The 26,165-nt window shown below is 48.9% G+C and overlaps 1 protein-coding gene across 2 annotated transcripts in view; it reads right to left on the bottom strand.

Annotated features, from left to right (window-relative positions):
• The window catches only part of CYTH3 (cytohesin 3), a 106,395-nt gene that overhangs the window by 5,031 nt on the left and 75,199 nt on the right, over window positions 1-26,165 (bottom strand). For both annotated transcript variants that reach the window (XM_024250032.3, XM_054560157.2), the window contains exons 2-9: window positions 23,436-23,518; window positions 20,654-20,718; window positions 20,046-20,112; window positions 11,033-11,151; window positions 6,886-6,966; window positions 4,405-4,517; window positions 4,033-4,181; window positions 3,729-3,840 (exon numbers count right to left, since the gene is read on the bottom strand). In XM_024250032.3, the coding sequence (XP_024105800.1) occupies window positions 3,729-3,840; window positions 4,033-4,181; window positions 4,405-4,517; window positions 6,886-6,966; window positions 11,033-11,151; window positions 20,046-20,112; window positions 20,654-20,718; window positions 23,436-23,518 (789 nt within the window). The remainder of the gene's footprint in view (window positions 1-3,728; window positions 3,841-4,032; window positions 4,182-4,404; window positions 4,518-6,885; window positions 6,967-11,032; window positions 11,152-20,045; window positions 20,113-20,653; window positions 20,719-23,435; window positions 23,519-26,165) is intronic.

Here is a 26,165-nt window from a genome sequence, read left to right on the forward strand (position 1 = left end):
GCAATGCTGTTGCTACCGCCAGCCTGGGACAGGAGCCCAGCCTCCAGCTGTTCCCTCCCCTCCCCACAGGCCCCAGTCTCATCAGGGTCCCACCAGCCCACCTGTTAAAGGGTCCGTCTAGACCCTGGTCTGGGCAAATCTGCCCCCCCCAAGCTGCCTGCTGCATCTCCCCAGCCCTCAGACTCTGCCCCCAACATCTCTCCTGAGCCCTGGCGGGGCTTCCACTCCCCGAGCCCCTGCAAGCTGCTCCGTCACTGGAACCCTCTGCCCCAACTGTGGTGCCGCCTCACTGGTCCCCTTTAAGACCCAGCCAGGCCCACAGCAAGGCCCAAAGTCCTTGTTGCCCTCGTGTCCCTGTCTCACCGCGGGCTCCATGCTCCGTGCAAGCCCTTGGCCTTCACCTTCCCTACCTCCACTGCAGCATACCAGGGAGGCCCAAGCCCACAGGGGAGGGCAGGAGACCCTGGGGACAACCTGCCTTGCCCCACAGTCCTCCAGTGAGCAGTGAGAGGCGTTCTATGTCCCCGAGACCCTAGGGACAGGAGGACAGTGCTGATTCCTTCCAGGCACTTGCTCCAGCTTGAGCTGCTGCGGCAGAATCAGCTGACAGCAACTCCACCACCCTGACATCCGTCACTGTCACAGTCACCTCTGCTTCCCTCCAGAGACTCCAGAGCAGGCCCCGCTCCAGCTGCACTGGTGCCAGCTGCCATCCCCCAAACAAAGGCCAGAGGCATCTTTTCAAAAACATGTGGCAATCATGCCCCTCCCGGCTTGAAGCCCCTCAAAGGGTCCCACTGCACTCGGCTTTAAACCCAACTCCTTGGGCGGCAGCAAGGGCCGCCCTTCCTGGCTCCCCAGCTGCGGCCTTTTTCCCTGCCCTGCTATCTGAGTCTCCAGTTCTTGGGGAGCTCATCCAGGAGCCCCCAGGCTGTGTGTTTCTGTCCAGCGCCTGCTCTCTTCCTCCACGCTCCCAGCATGGTGGACAGCAAAGGGCCTGTATGTTCCACTAGCCCACACACCTGGCCCCGCCTGGGAGGTGTCTGCCAGGCGGCCTCTCAGCTCCACCTTGGGTCCCCCGCTCACACCTGCCATGGACAGCCCCACCCCTGTCCAGTCCTCAGGACCAGGGGGTCGTTGCAGACCAGGACTGCAGGCCCAGGGTAGGGGTGATAACCTTGGTCTCAGAGCCCAGCAGGCTCTGCTCACACTTGTTTCTGGCCACACCACACAGCATTCCCGCCTGCAGACAAGAGCCTGGCTTCTGGAACCTGCAGATGGGAGCCCCTTTCTCTCTGCAAGTTTCTGTCTTCATTGCCGTTAGCAGGCAGGTGCGTGCGCGCACACACACGGGTCCACATGCACACACTTTCTGTATGACAGCTCGGACTGGACCACCTCCTATGATTTTTTTTTTTTTTTTCTGGTGATGGATTCAAGACTCAAAGTCTTAAGTCACCAACAATCATAAGCCACGCCTGTGTACACAGCAGGGCTCCTACGCTCTGGCAAAGCATCCAGGCCTTTTTAAGACCACCTGTTCTAAAAGCAAATCTATGATAAGAATGTAACCAAGCCAGGCCGCACTCCCTGCTGAGCACACGCCTGGAAGCACATTCTAGATCCTGCACCCGTCTCGTCTGCCTCCAGCCAGGGCCCTGGCTCGCCAGCCTTTGGTCTTGAACTTTGTTTCTGAGAACACAGCGGACATACAGGGTGCCTGGCTGGGAGAGGACAAGGAAACCAGCCCCTAGAGCAGCAGAGCTCACCGGGCCGCCCACCACACTGAGGCCACGCCAGCTGCACCAGCCCCTCCAGGGCCCCTGCGCTTGGCACCCGGCGCCCAGCCAGCTCTTGGTTCCCGTGAGCACTGTGTGCACTCATTTCGTGGCCTGTTTATCTGCCCAACCAGAAAACAGGTTAGATAACACGAGCTCTGCTGTGCCTTCATTTCATTCACGCACTTACGTCTCTAGAGCCGACCTTTCCCTGGTGCCAGGGGCCACATTAGCTGCCAGGCAGGCTGACGGCATCACTGTCCCTCGAGGGGAAACTGGTGGGCAATGCAGGAACCAGAAGGGAGGCATCTAATCAAACGAACATCCCACTTATCACGGCCCCAGAGTGCCTGCTGGCATTTACAGTTACATTCCCCCCGCCCTCACTCTAGAACACTCGCACAATGTGATTTGAATCGGGTCTCTCAGGCACCTGAGCCCAAGACCATGGTGCTAGGTTTTCAGGCAAATATCTAGAACTCCCCTAAACCTCGGTATAGCCAGAAAAAAGTCAAAGAGCAATGGCCAAGGTCGAAGACCCTAATGGGAACGGCAGACCTGTGGGACTCACACCCTTTCCGCCAGCTGAGGAGGCCTGTGCCTGTCACACCGTGTCTCATCCTTCCTTGATAATTTTTATTTTTTTGAGACAAGGTCTCACTCTGTCACCGAGGTGGAAGTGCAGTGGCACAGTCATGGCTCATTGGAGCCTCAACCTCCCGGGCTCAGGCGATCCTCCTGCCTCAGCCTCCCTAGTAGCTGGGACTACAGGCACACACCATCATGCTAGGCTAATTTTTTACTTTTTTGTAAAGATGGGGTTTCACTATATTGCCCAGGTGGTCTGAAGCTCCTGGCCTAAGCAATCCTCCCGCCTCAGCCTCCCAAAGCATTAGGATTACACACATGAGCCACTGCACCCGGCTGATAAAATTTTTAAAAAATCACCAGGATGCTCCACTCCAGGTCTCACGTGCTGCCTGGTGGCCGCCTGCTCTCAGAAAGGCTTGCGTGAACCCAGCCACTGCATCTCGCCCACTTCACTGTGGCCATAAGGCAACCATCCCCACCCCGCAGGCAAAAAAACCCCTCAGTATCTCTAAAACTGCCCGTAAGTGCCCTAAATTGCTCCAAAGGCCTTTAGAGCGCTCCCGAAATCTCTCCATGCACTGCTGGGTTAGTATGGGGTGGAGGGTGACGCCGCAGGGACAGGGCTAGCTGTCTGCTTCTCTACTGCTGCAGACCCCTAGAGACACAGGGTGGAGGGCAAGCTGGTTCCCACACAGCATCCCCATGTGCTCCAGGTCCCAGCCACTCTCAGCCCCGCCCCCGGGGGTGGGTGTAGCATTCACCGCACCGCGCAAGGCGCAGCCCCAGCAAGTCCACACATGGATCGGATGAATGGCAGCCACACAGCGGAGCTCACACAGACCAACGTGGGGAGACCGAGAGGAATGAGCTGCTGAGGGAGCGGGAAGCCACTGGGTACCTACCTCCTAAAGCAGGACAAGCAGGGACAGCCCGTCACAGAACAGAAAGGTGGGAGCCACAGGCAGAAGGAAAACAACAAGAAGGCACATTTAAACCACGCGTCAAAAATCACAGCCACACCAAACCGAGAGAGGCACACAGGTTCTGTGGAGATAATGCGCTTGCTTCTCGTGCAGGAAGCTGCCCTGGCTGGCTCTGGATGCTAACTCAGCAGTTTTCTGGGACGGGCCGTGCAGCCTGGGCGTTACTCTCTGCCGCGGAGATGGCTCTGATGCCCCGGCTCAGAGAAGCAGCCGTGGCCGTGCAGCTACCGAGAGCGGGCTCTGGCTTAACCGCCTTTCTTTTTAACGTCTCTGCCTGCGGTGGGGGGCATTCCTACGACGAGCTTGGGAGGAACCCGAGGGGCTGCTGCCATGGGCAGAGGGGTCACGCCCGGGTCCCGCTGGGCCGGCGGCTCACCCAGCTTCAGGAGCCAGCCCTCGCGGTCGGGGTTGAAGAAGGTGTGGGTCAGGTCGTTCCCGTCGTCCTCCGGGATCTTAAATGGCTCGTTCTTAATGCTCTCATACAAATTCTGCAAGGAGGGAAAAACAGCAGCCAGTTCAGAGACTCAAACAGAGGAAAATGGCTGGCCGGGCAGAAAGCTCAGTGGGACCAGGCTTGGGAGGAGCAAGGCTTGGGAGGCGTGTCTAGAGTCACGGGCGCTGCGGCCGCTCACAGCGAAGAGATCCTGCAGACAGCAGCGGCCGTGGGCCGGGGAGCTCACCCTCAGCAGCTCCTCAGGGAGGTCCCCGCCCTCGTTGATGCCGCGGTTCATGGCGATGAACCGTTCTGCCGTGGGTTTGTCGCGCACGTTGTGGTTGTGGAGGCTGGTGTTGAGCATGATGATGGCGAATGACAGCACGTAGCACGTGTCTGCAACGAGTCCGGGGTGCTGGGCTCAGCCAGAACCTCCAGTGGACAGTGGGACCCCACGTGCTGGGGTCCCGCCTGCAAGAGGTGCCCGGCCCACAGGTCGTCCTTGCTCAGGGAAGGCAGGTCCCCAGGAACACACGCTGGGCTGTGCCCACAGGGGCCGCCCCCTCCAGAGCCGGAGGCTGTGTCTGGCGAGGGGCCAGGCTGTGGGCTCTGCACTGACCTGTGGACTGGAAGACCCCGGGGTTGCACAGGCAGTAGCGAGAAGCGAAAGCCTCCATCATGCGATCAATCTTCTGCGCCTCCCCGGGCAGCCTGAAGCTCCATAAGAACTGCCTGTGGAGACACCAAAGCCGTGGGCGGCCGCATCAGAACCAACACGGCCTCACGGCCAAGGGCGGCTTCTGCCCAGCTCAGGAAGGACGTTTTCCTCCCGAGCCTGGCGTACAGCTCTGCCAGGGGCTTGGGGGTACAGAGACAGAAAGGAGAAGACCCAGGACAGTCTCCTTCCGTTCCATAACTCGAGACACACTTACTGATGGCTCATCTTTTTGTAACTACAACCGATTCAGCAGCGAGGCTGGTTGTCTCTGCTTAAAAAAGTAAATATCCAGGATCCTGGCACTTCTCTGTCCCCATTGCCACCATCTCCTGCTGCTGCCAGGTGATCACCAGAGCCCTGCCTGTCCCGAGCTGCCACCAGCCGGTCCTCACAGCATCAACAAGACCATGTCCTCCTTTCAGAACTCCCACACATAAGGCAGAGCCATAGTCCACAGGACGGTGTCCAAAGCCCCACCTACAGCACTGGGCGCTGCGTTCAGAAGCTGCTGCTGCCTTGCTGGGAAAACACACGCCTGCCTCAGAGACCAGGCCCAGCAGACACTCCCACCCTCAGGCATCCCCTCTGGCTGAGGTCTCCCTGGCTGCCCTGCCTGTAATTGCAACCTCCAGCCCAACAACCCACACCCCTCACCACCCCCCCCACCGCTCACTGCCTCCCTTCCTTGCTTTCCTCGGTGGCGTGGCACCGCCCCTGCTACCTCTCTGCCTTAGCCACCGTCTGGCTGCCCACTTGTGAGCCCCGGAGGCAGGGGCTGCAGTCCCCATGGCCAGCTGCAGCCTCCCGCACCAGCTATTCAGCAATGTCTGATGCTGCCGTGGATTTAGCACAAGGATCAGAACCGAGTTAGACCTCGACGCTCCAATTAAGTCTCTGGGCTTTTTAAAATACTGATCCCACCAACCATCGGGGGAGGATGCAGCCTGGCCCCGCGGGGCTCTTCTTCCTCTGCACGTCCCTCACACAGGGCAGCTTCCCAGGGTCCTTCCTCTGCTCTCTCTTCCCGAGATTCCAGCCACGTCTGGCCCCACTCTCTACCAGGCCCCTCCTTCTCCGCCAGGCCTGCACCAGCAGCCTTCAGACTCAATACGACCACCCCCCTCCACCCCTCACTCCCTCTCTGCCCCACATTCACCAGCAGAGCATGCACCTGCCCGCTACCGTGGCCCCCTGCCCATCCCACAGCAGTGATGAGTCGAGCCAGCCCGCATGCCTCTGCCCCACACAGGCTTGCCATGGCCCTCAGGACAAAAGCTAACATCCTCAGAGCAGCTCCTCAGGCCACAGGACCTGCCTGCATTCCTGCCCACCCTGTACCTCCATCAGGCTCCCACGGCTGTGGGAGTTAATAGGAACCTCTCCGGCTCTGGCCAGAGACTGACGGACTGAAAGAAATGGACTCACAGCTGCAAGGACCGTGCCACACACCCCTCCCAGACTCACCAGGCCTGCACCCTTCTCTGGATGTACAGCTTCCAGAAACGGAATCTGATAAGCCTGAACTGCGGCTGCAGGATTCTTATATGTTGCTAACTCTCAGCGCACTGTTCGGCCCCAGGCTGCGCTGTGAGCACATCACGAGGGTCCCACAAAAACGCTGCCAACATTGCAGTCTGCAGTTGAGGTAAGGCCATGAGGAAACAGTCCATGTAAACAAGAACAAGGTATGAAGCAGAAGACTTGAGAAGATGACGAGGTGCAGCCTGATTTCTCAGTCCGAGGGCCGGCTGAGGCGGCTCCCACCAGAGGCCCTGCCTCCTCTCTCCCGGATGCTGCTGAGTGCTGGCTCAGGATCAAGGCCCAGAACAGATGAAGAGCCCACGCGACTCAGCCGGGGCACCAAGGAAGGAATCGAGACAACTTCCTGCTTGCAAAGCAGGAGGAAGAAAACGTGCAGGAAGGGCAGCTCAAGGGGGCATCCAGGGAGTGTGTCCCGGACACCAAAATGGCGAGAAGCCTACATCCTCTCCCGCACACTCAGGTATCCACACGTTTGGTGCTTTGGGTCAAATCTGGAAGGAAGTAACCCCATGGAGCACCAACGCCACGCCATACAGAGCTTGGGTAGAAGGCACTCAACTACCGCTGAACAGCATTACAAATAAAAGGAAACGGAATGGAAGGAGCACCAGCGGCCACAGTGAGGAAAGCGCGGCCCTTATCTTAAGCGTGTGCCCCAATTCCTGTCTAGGGCTGCTCAATGTCACACAGCATTAGCTGGATCATCCGGAACAGGAGCCAGCATCTGTGAGACTTGTGTGGCACCAAGTTACCTAGAGTCAATTCACCGCCACTGCTGCCCAGGCAGCGGTCCTCTGGCCTTCCCTATCCACTCTACACCCAGCAAATGATCATACTTACCTTAAGGCTTGTACAAGGTTGAGATCAGCAAACTCATGGAGTTCAACAAAGGCTTGAAGAACTTTAATATTAAATTCATCCCTGGGAAAAAAAGAAGTAAGTTTCAAACCTAATGTACATTATCCCAATCATTTTAAAAGATACGGTTTATTAATAATGTAGCTATGAACATTCATGCACAAGTTTTTGCACGGCCATACTTTAAAACATTTGTTTTTTTCTCACTATGTTACCCAGGCTGGTCTGGAACTCCTGGGCTCAAGTGGTCCTCCCACACCTCCCTGGGCCTCCCAAAGCGCTGGGATTACAGGCATGAGCAACCACACCTGGCCACATTTTTATTTCTATTGAGTAAATACCTAAGAGTGGAATTACTGGGTTCCATGTTAAAGTCTATGTTTTACATTTTGAGGAACTGCCAGACAGATTTCCAAAGTATCATTTTATATCCTTTTTTTTTTTTTCGAGCCAGAATTTCACTCTTGTGGCCCAGGCTGGAATGCAATGGCATGATGTCAACTCACCGAAATCTCTGCCTCCTGGGTTCGAAGCGATTCTCCTGCCTCAGCCTCCTAAGTAGCTGCGATTACAGGCATGCACCACCACGCCCGGCTAACTTTTGTATTTTTAGTAGAGATGGGGTTTCTCCATGTTGGTCAGGCTGGTCTCGAACTCCCGACCTCAGGTGATCCACCCACCTCAGCCTCCCAAAGTGCTGGGATTACAGGTGTGAGCCACCACGCCCACCTGCATCATTTTATATCTTATCAGCAATGAATAAGGGTTTGACTTCCCTGCAGCCTTGCTGGCATTTGTTATGGGTCTTTTTTATTACAGCCAGCCTAATGAGTGTGAAATGGTATCTCCTTATGGTTTTTTTTTGTTTTCTTTTTTGAGACAGAGTCTCGCTCTGTCACCCAGGCTGGACTGCAGTGGCACAATCTTGGCTCACTGCAAGCTCCGCCTCCCAGGTTCACGCCATTCTCCTGCCTCAGCCTCCCGAGTAGCTGGGACTACAGGCACCCGCCACCATGCCCGGCTAATTTTTAGTAGAGATGGGGTTTCACCGTGTTAGTCAGGATTGTCTCGATCTCCTAACCTCGTGATCCACCTGCCTCGGCCTCCCAAAGTGCTGGGATTACAGGTGTGAGCCACCGTGCCCAGCCTCTCCTTGTGGTTTCAATCTGCATCTCCTTGATGATCAATTGAGCATTTTTTCCTGTGCTTATTGGCCACTTGTATAATGTCTATTCAGATCCTTTGCCAGTTTATAACTAAGTAATTTTTGTTATTTTTACTCTTATTTGGAAGAGTTCTTTATATATCTAGATAGAAGTCCTTAGGAGATTACAAGGACTGAATCAGTGTGATAATTGGTCCTTATAATCTGCTAAGGACTTCTATCTAGATTATATAAAGACAAATATACGAAGATATTTGCAAGTCATACTGATTTACTTGTATTTTTTGTAGAGGCAGGGCTCACTATGTTACCCAGGATGGCCTGTGGGTTGTCTTTTTACCTTTTTTTCAGGCTAGTCAAGTGAAGCAGTGGGAGTGGGGAAGGAACCAAGGAATCTGTAACTGGTGATTAGCTGTAAAAACCACCATGCCCAGCCAGCCTTCACTTTCTTGATATCTTCTGAAGCACAGTATTCTGATGAAGTAGAGTCTACCTACTTTTACCCAGCACCATTTGTTGAAAAGGCTATTCTTTCCCCCACTGAAATTGTCTTGGTACCTGGTTGAAAAATTATTTGACATTAATGTGAGGGTTTATTTCTGGATTCTGAATGCTATTCCATCATTTATATATGTGTATCCTTATGCCAGTCTTACAATGTCTTGATTATACACTTTAGTCTTTTTTTTTTTTTTTTTTTTTGAGACAGAGTCTCACTCTGTTACCCAGGCTGGAGTCCAACAGCATGATTTTGACAAACTGCAACCTCTGCCTCCTGGGTTCAAGCAATTCTCCTGCCTCAGCCTCCTGAGTGGCTGGGATTATAGGCACCTGCCATCATGTCTGGCTAATTTTTGTATTTTTGTAGAGATGGGGGTTTCACCATGCTGGCCAGGCTGGTCTTGAACTCCTGACCTCAGGTGATCTACCCGCCTCAGCCTCCCAAAGTGCTGGGATTACAGAGTGAGCCACCGTGCCTGGCCACTTTATTTTGTAATCAGGAAATGTGAGTTCTGCAACTTTGTTCTTTTTTAGACTGCTGTGGTTATTTTGGGTCCCTTGAATTTTCCATAGTAATTTTAGGATGTGCAACTTCTGCAAAAAAGTCAGCTGGGATTTCAATAAGAAGTACAATAAATCTGTAGATCAGTGTTGGAATATTGGCATCTTAGCAATAGTAAGCTCTCCAATCCATGAATATGGGATGCTTTTCCATTTATTTAGGTCTTTTCATTTTTTTCAACAATATTTTGTGGGTTTTGGAGTAAAAATGTTGCTTTTTGTTAAATTTATCCTAAGTATCTTATTCCTTTCAATGCTATTATAAATGGAGCTGTTTACTTAATATCTTTTTCAGTTTACTCATTGCTATTGGATAGAAATACAATTGAGGTTTTTTTTTTTTTTTTTTTTTTTTTTTTTGAGCCAGAGTCTCACTCTGTCACCCAGGCTGGAGTGCAGTGGTGCCATCTTGGCTCACTGCAAGCTCTGCCTCCCAGGTTCACGTCATTCTCCTGCCTCAGCCTCTCGCATAGCTGAGAATACAGGCACCCGCCACCACACCCAGCCAATTTTTTGTGTTCTTAGTAGAGACGAGGTTTCACTGTGTTAGCCATGATGGTCTCAATCTGCTGACCTTGTGATCTGCCCGCCTCGGCTTCCCAAAGTGCTGGGATTACAGGCGTGAGCCTCCACGCCTGGCCAACTGAGTTTTGTATATTAATTGTACATCATGCAACCTTACTGAATGTATTACTTCTAATAGTTTTTAATGATTCCTTAGGATTTTCTATATATATGATTGTATCATCTGCAAATAGAATTTAATTTCTTCCTTTCCAATTTGGATGTCTTTATTTTCTTGTCTAACTGCCCTGGCAAGACGTGCCAGCACCGGGCTAAACAGCAGGGCTAAGGGCAGACATCCTTGTCTTGTTCTTGATCTTAGGGGGAAAGCAGTCTTCCATCATTAAGTATGATGTTAAAGTGGGGTTTTTTATAGGTACTCTCCATCATGTTGAGGAAGTTCCCTGCCTGTCTTAGCTTTTTAAGTGTTTTTATCGTGAAGGAGTTTTGAGTTCTGTCAAATGCTTTTCCTATATTTGTTGAGAAGATCATGTGGGTTTTGTCCTTTATGTGAATGATACATTACTTTAATTGACTTATATGTTGAACTAACGTTGCATGCATGCGGTAAGTCCCCCTTGGTGCAGAATCCTTTTTACATATTGCTGACCGTATATTACAGTCATAAGGATAAGGTCTGCCATTTTCTAGCGGTGTCTTTGGTTTGGGTATCAGGTAGTGCTGGCCTCAGAGAATGAGTTGGGAAGTATTCCACTTTCCACTTTCGATCAAATATATTTTTTTAAAAAGCTAAAAACCAAAACCACTCAACTTTAGGAACTATGGGCTTTTGTTTAAAAACACTTTCTTCTGGTCTTTGACAAAAGTCTGTTTGGCATACTCAGGGCATGTGCTGCCTCGGCAGTCCTGCCCTAACCTCTGCTAAGCCAGTCGCAGTCAGAAAGTAAATCTGACCTGCTGCTTTCCATTAAAAAAATTCGCCTTCCACCTTTATTCATACTGCAAGTAACAGGAGAAAGAAAACCACTGAGAAATCTGGCGTATTTCTGGGCAAAACAGAAGGCGATTAAGATGCTTTCCAAGCTAAGGAGAAAGGGGCAGCAGTACTGTCAGTTCTGTCACAGCTCCCGGAAAAACAGGATTCCAGAGGAGTCCCAGGATCCCAGGATACGGTAATGCCTCTCTCCTCCCATGGACACGGGAGAGGAACCGGTTGCACTGGGCTCACTTGGTATTGAGACGGGCATGTGGAAGCCCACAACCCGTGGCTATATCATGCCTTTAGGCTGTGATGGCCCCGAAAGTGGAGCGTAAGCCTAGGTCAAGCTGCAGTGCTGAGTGGCCCCAGGTAGGGCTTTGCATCCTCCTCTAACTCACCTTTCACCCAGGTAGTCCCCAATGACGGTCTTATTTAGGCCTTCTCCTTTATAAAGGAACTGGGCGACGTCTTCTGGGGAACTCTGTAGCAGGTCATTTTCTATTAGAAACTGAATTCCCTGAAGAACATTAGAAAGGAAGCACTGGTTAGGAGTGTCACTCAAACTCATTTTTCAAAGACAGAAATACACTTAGTGTCACGACTTTACTGGTATGGACACAGCAAAAATAATACCAGAGACACCCATACAACTGCACGATCTGATTTTCCCAAATCCATACAACATTTTATCCATCAAAGAAACGCACATTCATTCCTCCTGTCAGTTTAACAAGTTAAAAGACAGACAAATGGGTTATTGAACAAACCATTACAGGTGGTTATTAGAAATTATAAAGGCAGGAGTAACAGGAATATTAGATTTCCCAAGCTTAGGAAGATGGTGTACTCTGTGTCTGCGAGGAACACTTTGTAGGTGGCGGCCACTGCCGGTTGGACAACCTGGCCCCGCTCCCAGGGACGCAGCGAGCGGGTGGTGCTGGTCCCCGCTCCCTGCCACCCCCTTCACTAGAGAGGGAGTTTCCTGGCTGCCTTTGGCACTAGAAATGACCTTGTGACCCAGATCTGGCCTGGAGGGAAAGTTTTTGATTTCCTGGTAAAAAGGGGCCCATGAGCCAGCACTGCTCTTCCTCCTCCTTTCTGCCTTGAACACATATGTGATGACCAGAGCCACAGTGGCCATCTCACATGGGAAACCCTGAGATGGGCACAGGGACCGCCTTCTTGCCACTTGGGAGCCACCTACTGCTACGCAGCTGTGTGAGAAGATAAACCTCCCCTGTGTAAGATACATTTTGTTGGATTTTCTAATACCTGATACCAAAAACATATTATCTGACATGCCATGCCACCAAACCCATCCAGTCAAAGCTCATGCCCACTCTGAGGGCTGCAGCACAGCTGACAATCTCAAAGGCAACAGGCTGCCCCTGGCCTGAATCAGCTGAGCACTGTCTCATGAGAAGTCCCAGGAACCTATTAATAGAAATGTTTACCTCTAACACAGCCTTGCAGCCAGTTTCAAAATATGTGTTGGCAAGGGTGGCAAGGGAATAGGGAATTCAGAAATCAATTTGCCAGGAGGCCATTTCTACAAATTCAGAGAGGCTCCATCCAGCTAAGACTCTCAGTACCCAAAACCAGGGCTGCCTCATACCCTCACGGTCCATCCAGAGATTTCCTATTTTTTTTAAACACACGAACGTCCACAGCAGCCTTATTTCCAAAAGCTAAAAACAGTCAGTAAGAGAAGCGATCAGTACATTCTGGCATGATCACATGATGGAAGGCTCTACAGCCATGAGATGGAATGAACACTCACAAGAACGAATCTCACAGACATGATATGGAGCAAAAGACGACACGGAAGAGTATTTCAGTTCCATTCATAGAAGGTTTTAAAAAGGCAAAACTAACTTATGGTGATTAAGGACTGGTTACCTTGGGGAGTGAATTCCCTAGGATGAGGCACCAGAAAGGTGCCCTGTAATATTCTACAACTGCGGCTTGTTCTGGGTTGCAGTTATGTGAGTATATTAATTTATAAAGATTCTTCAAGCTGTACATTTAGAATTTGTGCACCATGTTTTAATGTTATTCTCAAAAAAATCAGTGAGTCTAGCAATCCTAAATCAATTCTCATATGTATCTGGTGAGAGTTTAAGTGGGTACACCCACAGGGGCACCATCTAAATTACAAGACACACACACCACACAACCACACACACACACACACACAACCACACACACACCACACACACACACACACACACACACACACACACACACACACACACACACACACACACACACACACACACACACACACACACACACACACACACACACACACACACACACACACACACACACACACACACACAGTAGCAATGCAGGTCTGGTCCTTCGAGAGGCCTAATGCAGCCCAAGTTCCCTGAAAACAGAGCCTAACGCAGGAAAGACAGTGCTGGGGCTTTGCTATTGGCTCTAAGTGAGGAAAACAAGTGAGGCCGGTGGAGAAGCCGGGTGAGGCCATCAGCTGCAGGTGGGAGGGGAGACAGGACACCCTCAGGGATCACTAGTTGTCCTGTCATCTCTGGGGCTACAAGGCTGGGGCCTGAGCTTGCATGGTGAAGGCCCCTGCCACTGTCAGCTGAAGCCCAGGGAACTGAATGGGCCTGGGCATGAGGCTCCCATGAATTCCTCTGGATGCTCAAGACCTGCCCTAAAATTCAGAACATACAAAACACTGACATTTCTTGGAGAATGCTATCTGGCAGGTGACAAAGAGACAAGCAGAGGAGGAGGACACAGAAGCTTTGCGTTCAATCACACTTGTCCTGCGAGACAGAGAGGAGAAGGTGCAGAGAAGGCCACAAGACAGTGGAGGCAGAGACCACAGTGAGGTGCCCACAGCTGCGGAGACCAGGAGGGTGGCAGCCGCCAGGAGCGAGGCTGGAAGGGATTCTCCCTCAGAGTCTAAGCAGCAATCCTGCCCACACCCCGGATCTCAGACTTCTGGCCTCCTGAACTGAGCGAGAATAGATTTCTCTTGTTTTAAACCACCCAGTTGGTGGTCATTTGTCATGGCAGCCCTAGAATACTAATACACTAAGTAAATACTCATTAAAAAAAGGGAGTGTTCTAACATTATTAGAAAATTTTAATATTTTAAAATATCATTTAAAAGTCAAACAGCAGAAATGGGGGCGGTGGTACCATTTGACCCACTACACCTACTCTATCTTTTTCTGTTTCTCTTCTAGGTGTGGGTCTCAATCCGAAGCTGGATTTTATATTTTTTTATTACTACCCAAGTGTCTGTCTTGTCATTAATTTAGCCCGATCAAATCTATGGTGAGCACTGATTGGTTAGCACTTACTCCTGACCCCTTATTTGGTGCTTTCTATTTCAAAGGCCTTTCCAGCTTTGTGTTGAATTGATCAAACTTTCTTTATTCAATGTTTGTTAATAATTTTAAAATCCTATTTCTCTTCAGTGATTACCCTTAAAATTTTGACTAGTATTTAAACTTATTTTTATCTATCAACATCTAGAAAACCTTAGCTGTTACTTCCTTCCTTCCTTTCCCCCTTGCTACTTAAATACTGACATAAATTTGGACTTAAAAAAAAAATCTTTTAAACAATAAATTTCTCACTTTGACATTAAAAGTTTTGCTTGTTTCTTTGCATGCCTTTCCTTTTTTATCCTATGTAGTCATTTCTTATTTTGAGGTGTCGTGCTCCAATTACACAATTCCTAGAGATCAGAGAAGCCCTTGTGCGTCTGAACATGTCTTTCCTCACCTTCTCTTGTGAGTGACAGGACAGACAGAATTGGGGGTTTTAAATCATGTTTCTTTAGGCTTTGGCAGGCACTGCTCCCCTCCTGTCTTTGATCCAGCATCCCTGACAAGCTTGCTGTGCTCCTCATTTCTTCTTAGGTAATCTGATCTTTCCTTCCTGGAAAATTTAATGAATTCCTCTATCTATGAGTTTTACAACATTTCACTTGACACACCTATGTGCATAAGTCTTTTCAATTTTTATCCTGCTTGGCATTTGGTGGGGCCTTTGAATCTAAGGATTTTTCTTAGTTCTAAAATATTCCAAGATTTCTTTGAAATATTTCCTCTCCTCCATTTTCCATTCTCTCCTTCTGAGACTTCTATTACACGAAATTTGGGCTGCTGGACCCACCTTGCATGTTTTCTTGTAGGTCTCTGCAAAACTGAATAAAGAATTCTTAAACTCTCTTCTAGCACACGTCCACTCTTCAGCCACGTCTTCTCCATATGCTCAAGTGATGATGTGACAGACACTCCTAGTTTTCATTTCCAAGGTTCTTTTTCACACTCCCCCATTTTTGTATCATGGATAAGAAACATCCTATCATATCTCTTTGATGATATTTATAATACAGACAAATACCCTACTATAAAAAGTTTCCTCCTATTGTTTTTTTGCTTCTTCTGTTTTTATTTTGTTTTGTTTTTTTGAGACAGAGTTTCGCTCTTATCACCCAGGCTGGAGTGCATTAGTGCAATCTAGGCTCATTGCAACCTCCACCTCCCGGGTTCAAGTGATTCTCCTGCCTCAGCCTCCCGAGTAGCTGAGATTACAGGTGCCTGCTACCATACCCAGCTAATTTTTTTCTATTTTTAGTAGAGATGGGGTTTCACCATGTTAGCCAAGCTGGTCTTGAACTTCTAACCTCAGGCAATCCACCCACCCCGGCCTCCCAAAGTGCTGGGATTACAGGCGTGAGCCACTGCACCCAGCCTCCTGCTTCTAAGAGACAGGGTCTCGTTCTGTTGCCCAGGCTAGAGTGCAGTGGTGTAATCACAGCTCACCGCAGCCTCAAACCCCTGGGCTCAAGCGATCCTTCTGCCTTAGCCTCCCAGTAGTTGGACTACAGGCACATGCCACCACATCTGGCTTGATAAAGGATTTAAGAGACAAAGTCTTACTGTCACCCAGGCTAGAATGCAGTGGTGCGATCACATTTCATTGTAGCCTCAAACTCCTGGGCTCAAGTGATTCTCCCACCTTAGCCTCTCAAGTAGCTGGGACTACAGGTGCATACCACCATGCCTGGCTGATTTTTTAAAAAAACTGTAGAGATGAGGGTCTCGCTATGTTAGGCTGGTTTTGAACTCCTGAGCTCAAGCGATCCTCCCACCTAGACCTTCCAAGACGTCGGGATTACAGGCATGAGCCGCCCTCCCCGCCTCTATTGTTTCCTCCAGCCTTAGTTCTTCTGTTTGTCGGGTTTCGTGTCTCTTTCATGGTGCTGGTTTCCTCAGACACTTGGTGGTGCTCGGTGGGTGTTCGTCTTTGTATTTTAGGGTCACTGTTGGCCTAACAGAATGCTACTTGCTTCTGGTTTTTGCTGCAGCTGCCTCCAGTGATCTGGCAGAGGAGCAGGTCAGGCAGCCAATGGCTGGTCTCTGGGAGTGGGTATTTCTCCTTGTTGGTGCTGCCACCCACCGAGGACACTGCCTGTTTTCACGGACTAAGTGCTCCCTCTTGCTTTTCCCACCTGGAGACACAATCACTGCTAGACACAAGGTCAGGAAAGGGTGACCAGTCTCGACGTCCCTCCCACAGTCCTGTTCCCCGAATGTACCTCCTGTGCGCTCGGGGATCTCTGAAGCTGCTCTTGCCGCCCCCGGCAGTTCTTTCTTGTATGTGCTGTGGGTACTGTTTCCTTCTTCAGCTGATCCTATTTATCTTCTTCCAGGGATTTCTCAACTTCTAGCCCACTGAGTGGACCCCTGCTTGTCATATAGATTTATGTACTTTATTTAAGGCATTTCTAGGAAATCAGGAATAAAAGAGAGGCTGCAGAGCGTTTTCAGCCTTGATCTAATCAAACCTTCCCTCTTACTCATTGATGAACTCAAGTACTACTTCTAGAAATAATGCACCTGAACAAACCAAAGCTCCCTGTTTAAAGTGTCATCACTCTGAGGCTTAGAAAACACCATCCTAGCCGGAAGGAATTTATTTACTCTGACAATGTCTTCATGCTTCACAATGTTACAGGTTTAATAGGGGCATGGGAGGTAGATACAATTTTGAGTTGTGTCTGAAGCATGTGAGATCATCCATTGCAGCTGTGAATGAAACGTCCGTGTCCCCCCAACAATTCGTATGTTGAGCCCAAACCCCCAGTGTGATGGTATCTGGAGACGGGGTCTTTTGGAGGTAATCAGTGTTACATGAGGTCCTGGCTGGGGTCCTGGTCTGATGGGATTTGTGCCCTTATAAGAACATCACCCTAGAGTAAGTTCTCCTTACTCCCCAGCATGTGAGGATACAGCAAGAAGGCGGCTACTAGCAAGCCAGGAAGAGAGCCCTCACCAGACACCAATCATGCTGGCACCCTCATCTCAGACCTCCAGCCTCCAGAACTGTAAGAAAGTACATTTCCATTGTTTAAGCAACCCCCTGTGGCCTTTTTTTTTTTTTTTTTTTTTTTGAGATGGAGTCTCGCTCTGTCGCCCAGGCTGGAGTGCAGTGGCGCAATCTCAGCTCACTGCAAGCTCCACCTCCCGGGTTCACGCCATTCTCCTGCCTCAGCCTCCCGAGTAGCTGGGACTACAGGCGCCCGTCACCACGCCCGGCAAATTTTTCATATTTTTAGTAGAGATGGGGTTTCACTGTGTTAGCCAGGATGGTCTCGATCTCCTGACCTTGTGATCCGCCCGCCTCAGCCTCCCAAAGTGCTGGGATTACGGGCGTGAGCCACCGCACCTGGCCCCCTCTGTGGTATTGTGTTAGGAAGGCTCAAGCAGACTGAGAAGTGCTATATTCAAGTCTACAAAACTTGTAGTTTTGTTGGCCCTTATTATAAATCTGACACACGGTATATATAAAACAGGAAGACAGTCAAGAGCCTGACAGACAGGGCTTCATAGGCATGAAGAAAAGTTTACGCTCATGAAGCTGAAACCTGATGCACAGTAGTGGCATCACTTTATTTATTTACTTATTTTGAGAGACAGTCTCTTACTCTTGTCGCCCAGACTGGAGTGCAGTGATGCAATCTCAGCTCACTGCAACCTGACTCCCAGGTTCAAGCGATTCTCGCGCCTCAGCCTCCCGAGTAGCTGGGACTACAGGCACCCACCACCATGCCCGGCTAATTTTGTATTTTTAGTAGAGATGCGGTTTCACCATGTTGGCCAGGCTGGTCTCAAACTCCTGACCTCAGGTGATCCGCCCAGCTGGGCCTCCTAAAGTGCTGGGATTATACGCGTAAGCCACCACACCAGGCCTCAGTAGCATCCCTTTAAAAAATAGGTATTTATTTGTATGTATTTCATGAGATTAGAATTTATCCATGAACTTATTGGTGTGCTGCCCTGTGCTGCACCACTTGGGTCCCCTTAAAATATAAGGTCCAGTTCTGAGTACATCCACTTTCATAAAGAATCCTGAGATGCTTCCAATGCTTATTAAATCTGCGGATAAATCTAACTCCACAGTTCCAACTCCTTAAAGAAAAGCTGTTACCCAAAATATCAAATCATTTCCAAATTCACAAAATTGACAATTTTCATTCCATCTTGGGGATGATTTATGCCCCATAAGCAGAGAACTAGAAAGCAACAGGAAAGTTTTCACAGTGGCTAGAGTGTATGTGTTAAACAAAAACCCTCCTCTGGGTGCAGATGTGCTGGGCCTTAAGAAAATCCAGACATGGCCTGGCGCGGTTGGCTCATGCCTGTAATCCCAGCACTTTTGGGAGGCCGAGGTGGGCGGATCACCTGAGGTCAGGAGACCAGCCTGGCCAACGTGGTGAAATTTGACCAGGTGCAGTAGGCTCATGCCTGTAATCCCAGCACTTTGGGAGGCCAAGGTGGGCAGATCACAAGGTCAGGAGACCGAGATCATCCTGGCTAACACAGTGAAACCCTGTCTCTACTAAAAAAAATACAAAAAATTAGCCGGGCGTGGTGGCCAGCACCTGTAGTCCCAGCTACTCGGGAGGCTGAGGCAGGAGAATGGTGTGAACCCGGGAGGTGGAGCTTGCGGTGGGCCAAGATCGCGCCACTGCACTCCAGCCTGGGCAACAGAGTGAGACTCTGTCTCAAAAAAAAAAAATTATCTGGGCACAGTGGCGCATACCTGCAGTCCCAGACCTGCAAACCATGAGCAGGAAATAAGGACATGCACTTCTGTAAATATCACCTGCAACTGCACCTGCACTTATGTGAGTTTACAGATCTTAGACCTTGTACAATGGAATTCTGCAATCAGATATTTATCGAATGAACAAATAATTAACTAATTAGCACAGAGGCTCAATGCCAGAAAAGCAAGGGGAACGTTAGAAGTACAGACCGACTGGGCCAGGCGCGGTGGCTCACGCCCGTAATCCCAGAACTTTGGGAGGCCGAGGCGGGCAGATCATGAGGTCAAGAGATCAAGACCAGCCTGGCTAACACAGGAAACCCCATCTCTACTAAAAATACAAAAAACTAGCCGGGCATGATGGCGGGCGCCTGTAGTCTCAGCTACTCAGGAGGTTGAGGCAGGAGAATGGCATGAACCCGGGAGGCGGAGCTTGCAGTGAGCCCAGATCGTGCCACTGTACTCCAGCCTGGGCGACAGAGCAAGACTCCGTCTCAAAAAAAAAAAAAAAGTGCAGACCGACTGAAGACCACAGGAGCGGCGTGAACCAGCTCTGCAGGGAGACCTTCCCGTGGACACGCCGTTCCTCTCCTCAACCCTGAAGACTCAGGTCTACCCTTCTTTCTCAAAACCAAAATGTCCTCCAAAAAGCTTCACAGATTCTGCCAAATCCCTTAGCTCAGTCTCAAAAACAAGCAGCTACATGTTTCAGGTTTCACTGTTTTCAAGTGTTTCCCTAGAAAATCCAACTTGAGGAAAGAGGAAGATGCTGGCTTAAATGTGGAGGATCCCTTGTTTTTTCACAGACACCTCCTTTTTAAGGTGAATGGTGGAATAAAGTCCTCTTATGTGAACCACTTAACCCACCCAGATTATAAAGCCCGTAACCTCTGGACACCAGGGTTCCACTCCCACCCCTGCTCCTTCCTAGTCACGTGATTCCCTGACTGTAGGGTCCAGGTCAAACGGGAAGATGGGAATATGAGCCTCGACAGCAAGGGCGCTGCCTGGAGCCAAGCCCGGCCTGTGCCGAGTCGTCCAAGCCGTGCCTGTGAGGCTACTTCCTCACCCAGCAGAGCTCACTCTGAAAGAAAAGCCTTTCTGCCCAGGGCACCAGCCCTACAAGGCATTTCTGCTTCACCCCACTCGTTAACAGCCCCTTTTTGATAAAAATGTGCCTTCAACTCCCAGTCTTTTATGAGGTGGACAGAGGGCGGACCACCTCTGACCTCTGTCCAAAAGGGAAACGGCAGTTCAAATCAATTAGTCCACCTCCTGCAGGCCAGAAAAGGGAGAGCATTCTCTTACCTTTTTGGGATCCATGTTGAATTTCTTTCTTCCCATGGCTATCTGTTTGTTCCTCTGAGTCGTTTTGCTATTGGTGTGAAATAATTTAAAAATCACTCATGCTGTTTTCACAGTGCAGCCCAGTCATGGCCCTCCAGTGTACTTTCCCCTGCAACAACGGGCTCAAGGAAGCGAACCACAGGCCCTCACGGAGGGGCCTCCAGCCTCCACAGTGGCAGCAGGGGTGGTGCGGCCGCCATTGCTCTTCAGATTTGATAACTTGAGACACTTCAGAAAAAGCTAATGATGCAAACCAGTGATTTTAATAAAGCACAGCTCCTTATGACGCAGGCAGGTAATTTCTGTGCGGGTCAACCCTGAAGTGCCTGTGCTTATGCCTGAACCTATAAAGGTAGATGATGACTTACAGAGGAGGCAATGGGAAGTAACATCCAGGGAAACACCCCTGGACCCCTCCACGTAGAGCGGGGGGGAAAGGAGAGGAATTAACAACTCCACAGGCTCCCCACATCCCAACCACTCTCACCCCACTTTCTGGAAGTTTGACTAGAGGATGGAGGTAGAAAGAAAAGAGTAAATAGCTTAAAGGTGTAGCCACAAATTGTTACCTCTCCTCTACGGAAGTGAGATTGTCGATCTCTGTCATCACTTCTGCAATTTCATATTTCAGCCTCTGTCAAAAAAGAATTTCGAGGTGGGGAGTGGGTCTTAACCTTTCTCCCCTGAGACTCAGAAATTTTAGTTCTCTTGTGACAATCTTCCCTGAGGTCTCACCTGAGCATCACAGGGATGGAAAAACCAATACTATTATCAATACAGCTAGAGCTTCATAGTCAAAGCCAACTCAAGTTAGGAGAGAACAAAATTATTTGCTCACTTTTCATCAGATACCAGGTTCAGAGGGGTCCACTATGCAGATTCCAGGGTATTTGTACATAAAATCAGGCAGGGACACTGGGGGGGAGTATCACAGCTGTGAAAAGATAAAACCAAGCCAGGAGTGGTGGCTCATGCCTGTAATCCCAGCATTTTGGGAGGTTGAAGCAGAGGGATCGCTTGAGACCAGGAGTTTGAGAACAGCCTGGGCAATGTAGCAAGGCCTCATTGCTACAAAAAAGAAAAACAGAAAAATTAGCTGAGTGTGGTGGTACACGCCTGTAGTCCTAGCTACTAGAGAGGCTGAGGAGGGAGGACTGCGTGAACCCACGAGTTTGAGGCTACAGTGAGCCATAATCACACCACTGTACTCCAGTCTGGGTGACAGAGCAAGACTTTGACTCTTTTTTTAAAAAACAAAAAACAAACAAACAAAAAAACCAACAAAAGGAAAGCCATGAGTCCTTAGTTCGCTTAACTGCACTATTCAGCCCTGCCATGCATACAGTCACCTGCCTCCTCCTTCAACACTGCCTGTGTTCCCAGGGAGAAGCTGAGGCTCGGGTGTGTTTAGGTCGGTGGTCTCAGGCTGAAGCTCAGGTGTGTTTAGGTCGGTGGTCTCAGGATCACTTCTATCACCTTGAATGAGATGCAGCACCATGGACAGAGCCCAGGGGGTGAACAGACCTGACTCAGGGCACTCAGAGAAGCCAAATGCATCCGAGGGGACAGACCCCCTTTCCCTTGATGTGGCCCCTACTAATGAGACTGACCTCTGGAAGCCTCCAACTTCCCTGCGCCTCAGTGTGCTCACTGATAAAATGAAGTAGTTAGAGCTAGATTACGATTCCACATTTATCCAGCAGGCTGATTATTAATGTCCAAATAATATACATCCTTATTCTTCAACCAGAGACCAACTCTGGGTTATCTGATTTTCCCAAGAATGAAGGGTAATCTTAGAAGAAAAATTTCCATGAATTACCTTTCAAATACAAAGACATTTTTATTCAGGGCCCTATTATATGCCAAGACACTCAGACTTAAAATGCAAGCTTCTAGAAAGGAGCTATTGTCTGGGACAAGGCCTATCCTTGCCGTGGCCTATGAAGCCACATTTATTTTGGCAATGACAATGACTAGAAAGCTTCTCAAAGAAGACCTCCATGTCTGATTGACTTTCCCAAGGAAGCCCCAAACGGAAGGGGCCAGGGCCGGCCCTCTGAGTCACTTGTGTAACAATCACAGGCTCTCCCACGCCGAGACGGTGGCTTTATGCACATGCTTCTCTTGTGGGACCTCCCTCTACCCCGTCCTCTGAGTAAAGTACACAAGTGTGGAAGAGCCCATGTTTGTGTGCCTGTGTTTTTATTTGTCTTTAATTTTTTTTTTTTTTTTTGAGACAGGGTCTTGCTCTGTCGCCCAGTCCGCAGTACAGTGGCACAATCACAGTTCACTGTAGCCTCAGCTTCTTGGGCTCAGGTGATCCTCCCACCTCAGCCTCCCGAGTAGCTGAGACTACAGCTACACGTCACCATGCCCAGCTAAGTTTTGTATTTTTTGTAGAGATGGGGTTTGACCATATTGCCCAGGCTGGTCTTGAACTCCTGGGCTCAAGAGATCCTCCCGCCTTGGCCTCCCAAAGTGCTGGGATTACAGGTATAAGCCACTGTGCCCAGCCTAATGTGTCATTCTACTCCTATCACCTGGTAGGCACTTGGTACACAGCTGGAACCCAATACATGCCCACGTATTCATTCAAAGGGCATCTGAGAGCCAAAAATGGAACAGGCAATGTTCTAGGTGCTAGAACATTAACATATTGGTGGCTGGATGCGATGGCTCACGCCTGTGATCCCAGCACTTTGGGAGGCTGAGGCGGGTGGATCACGAGGTCAGGAGATCAAGACCAATCTGGCTAACACAATGAAACCCTGTCTCTACTAAAAATACAAAAAATTAGCTGGGTATGGTGGCAGGTGCTTGTAATCTCAGCTACTCGGGAGACTGAGGCGGGAGAATGGCGTGAACCCAGGAGGCAAAGGATGCAGTGAGCCCAGATCGTGCCACTGCACTCCAGCCTGGGCAACAGAGCAAGATTCTGTCTCAAAAAAGCAAAAAGCAAAAAACAAAACAAAAAAAATACTGGATAATGAAAGAGGGTCTCAGTGCACAATGTGACAGAGCAATGCGCTGGTGGCTTGCTGCTGCTTTAGATGATACGCTGCCTGGGGCCCTGGGTTTGCGAGCTGGCTACTGCTAACCTCAGTTCTACGATGTCTTGATTTCTACCCAAGGTCTCACTGCCTGTGTGGAGTCTTTGCTTCCCAACTTGATAACTTCTTCACTCTGTCTCTTTGTGTAGTTCTTATATGCACACGCTAAATACCTTTTTTTTTTTTTTTTTTTTTTTACATTTTTATGAGGCTACTCTTTTACCATTTTACTCAAAAGCAAAAAAAAGAGTTTTGGATTTTTGGTTGTTTTTTTTTTGTTGTTGTTGTTTTTTTTTACCTCAATGTCATCAATAAGTTCCTTTTTTCTTCGACGAATGTCTAGAAGTTCTTCTCTCTCTTCTAATGAGAGGTCTTCAGGCACTGAAAGAAGAAAAAAATAATTAACTACTTTGGAGAACAAATTGGCAACATCTAGCAAGGCTGAGGTGGGTACATGCTGCCACCCAGCAATTCCATACACAGGTATTTGTCCTAAAGAAACGCTCCCATTGAGACTGTATCTAAGACACTCATAGGAGCGCTCTTTATAACCAGAAAACAGCCTAAATATTCATCAATAAGAACGCGAATAAATTGCAGTATATTCATAAAATAGAATCCCATCCAACAAAAATATTTTTTCAGGCCAGGCACAGTGGCTCATGCCTGTAATCCCAGCACTTTAGGAGGCTGAGGTGGGTGGATCACTTGAGGTCAGGAGTTTGAGAGCAGCCTGGCCAACATGGTGAAATCCTGTCTCTACTAAAAATACAGAAATCAGCTGGGCGTGGTGGTGCATGCCTGCAATCTCAGCTACTCGGGAGGCTGAGGCAGGAGAATTGCTTGAACCCAGGAGGCGGAGGCTGCAGTGAGGTGAAATCACATCACTGCACTCCAGCCTGGGCAACAGAGGGAGATTCTGTTTCGGGAAAAAAAAAATTAAAAAGAATGAGCTAAGTCTATCAATATGGATGAGTCTCACAAATAAAATGATGACTATGAAAGAAGGCTAAGTCCAAGCACGGTGGCTCATGTCTCTAATCCCAGCACTTTGGGAGACTGAGGCGGGAGGATCGCTTGAGCCCAGGAGTTCAAGACCAGCCTGAGCAAGATGGTGAGATCCTTTCTCTACAAAAATTAAAATAAATAAATAAATAAATAAACATAGACAGCGCCCAGGAAAAGACCACAGGCCGACAAAAATATGATTCACAGCAGAGCTGACATTCAGCTCAAAAACAGACTGGACTCTTCAATAAATATATGTGAAGACAGTTATTTATATGGAAAAAATAAAAGCAGATTGTATGTTATCAATCATACATATTTTCAATCAATTACAAGTGGATTAAAGGCTTAAATGTGAAGGGGAACGCTATACAATTTTTAGAAGTAAATATAGGAGAATTTTTTTTATAATTTCAGGGTAGGGAAGCACTTTTTTTTTTTTTTTTTTTTTGAGATGGAATCTAGCTGTGTCGCCCTGGCTGGAGTGCAGTGGCACAATCTTGGCTCACTGCATCCTCCATCTCCTGGGTTCACTGCACCCAGCAAGGGAAGGACTTCTTAAACAAGATAGACAAAATATAAATCACAAATGAAAATATTAATACATTTAATTATATCAAAATTAAGAAACTAGGCCAGGCAAGGTGGCTCATGCCTGTATCCAAGCACTTTGGGAGGCCAAGGTGGGAGGATCACTTGAGGCCAGGAGTTCGAGACCAGCCTGGGACCCCCATCTGAACTAAAGAAAATGAAAAATAGCCAGGCATGGTGGTGCATGCCTGTGGGTCCAGTCACTTTGGGAGCCTGAGGTGGCAGGATCACTTCAGCCCAGGAGTTTGAGGCTGCAGTGAGCCATGATCATGACTGTGAGGCTGACTGTGCCACTGCACCCCAGTCTGGGCAACACAGAATCTGTGTCTCAAAAAAAATTAATAAATAAAAACTTTATTCTCCAAAAGTTCCACACCACAAAGTGAAGAAGAGCTGAGCCAGAAACTGCCAAAGAATTGGGATTCAAAATATGTAACTCCTACAAATTATATTATTGTTTTCTGTAGAGACAGGATCTCACTGGAGTGAAATGCTGCAATGGCTCACTGTAGCCTTGAACTCCTGGGCTCAAGCAATCCTCCCACCTCAGCCTCCCAAGTAGCTAGGATTACAGACATGCGCCACCATGTCTGGCTATTTTTTTTTTTTTCATTTAGAGACAGGGTCTTGCTATGTTGCCCAGGCTGGCCTTGAACACCTGGCCTAAAGCAAAACTCCTACCTTGGCCTCCTAAAGCACAGGGATTACAGGTGTGAGCCACTGTGTCCAGCAACAAGTCAATTTTTTTTTGTTTTGTTTTGTTTTTTGACACAGAGTCTCGCTCTGTCACCAGGCTGGAGTGCGGTGGCAAGATCTCGGCTCACTGCAACCTCCACCTCCTGAGTTCAAGTGATTCTCCTGCCTCAGCCTCCCGAGTAGCTGGGATTACAGGTGCCTGCCATCATGCCCAGCTAATTTTTTGTATTCACACTGCTGTTTTCTTAAGCAATCCTCTATGTCAAGCAATGAATGAGGAAGGAACTACAATTTATTGATCAACTAACAGGTCATCTCCATTAAACCCCCCAAATAACTGAGAGCAGCCATTATTATCCTCATTTTATAAATGAGGAAACCAAAGCCAGGGAAAGTCTAATGATTCTTTCCCAGGAGAAAAACAAAAAATATTTGAAGAAATAATGGCTGAAATGTCCCAAATTTGATGAATGACATGAACATACACCTCCAAGGTGCTCATCAAACTCCACGTAGGATAAGCTCAAGGAGATCCAAAGTCATGCAATATGCTATTGGGTGGTCTGGTAGCTCAACGATGTCATCAGTAACCCAGTCTGTTCATCCTGCCTTCCAATGTGTCAGTTTCATCCTAAAGTCTATCTCCTTCTCACTCTAGGCTTCCCACAGCAACTGAAACTACATGCTTCCTTAGTCCTATGTCTCTCTCAAGAGTGAGAAGTCCTCCTTCTGA

This window comes from Pongo abelii, chromosome 6 (assembly GCF_028885655.2).
Source record: "Pongo abelii isolate AG06213 chromosome 6, NHGRI_mPonAbe1-v2.0_pri, whole genome shotgun sequence".
Classification (NCBI taxonomy): Eukaryota; Metazoa; Chordata; class Mammalia; order Primates; family Hominidae; genus Pongo; species Pongo abelii.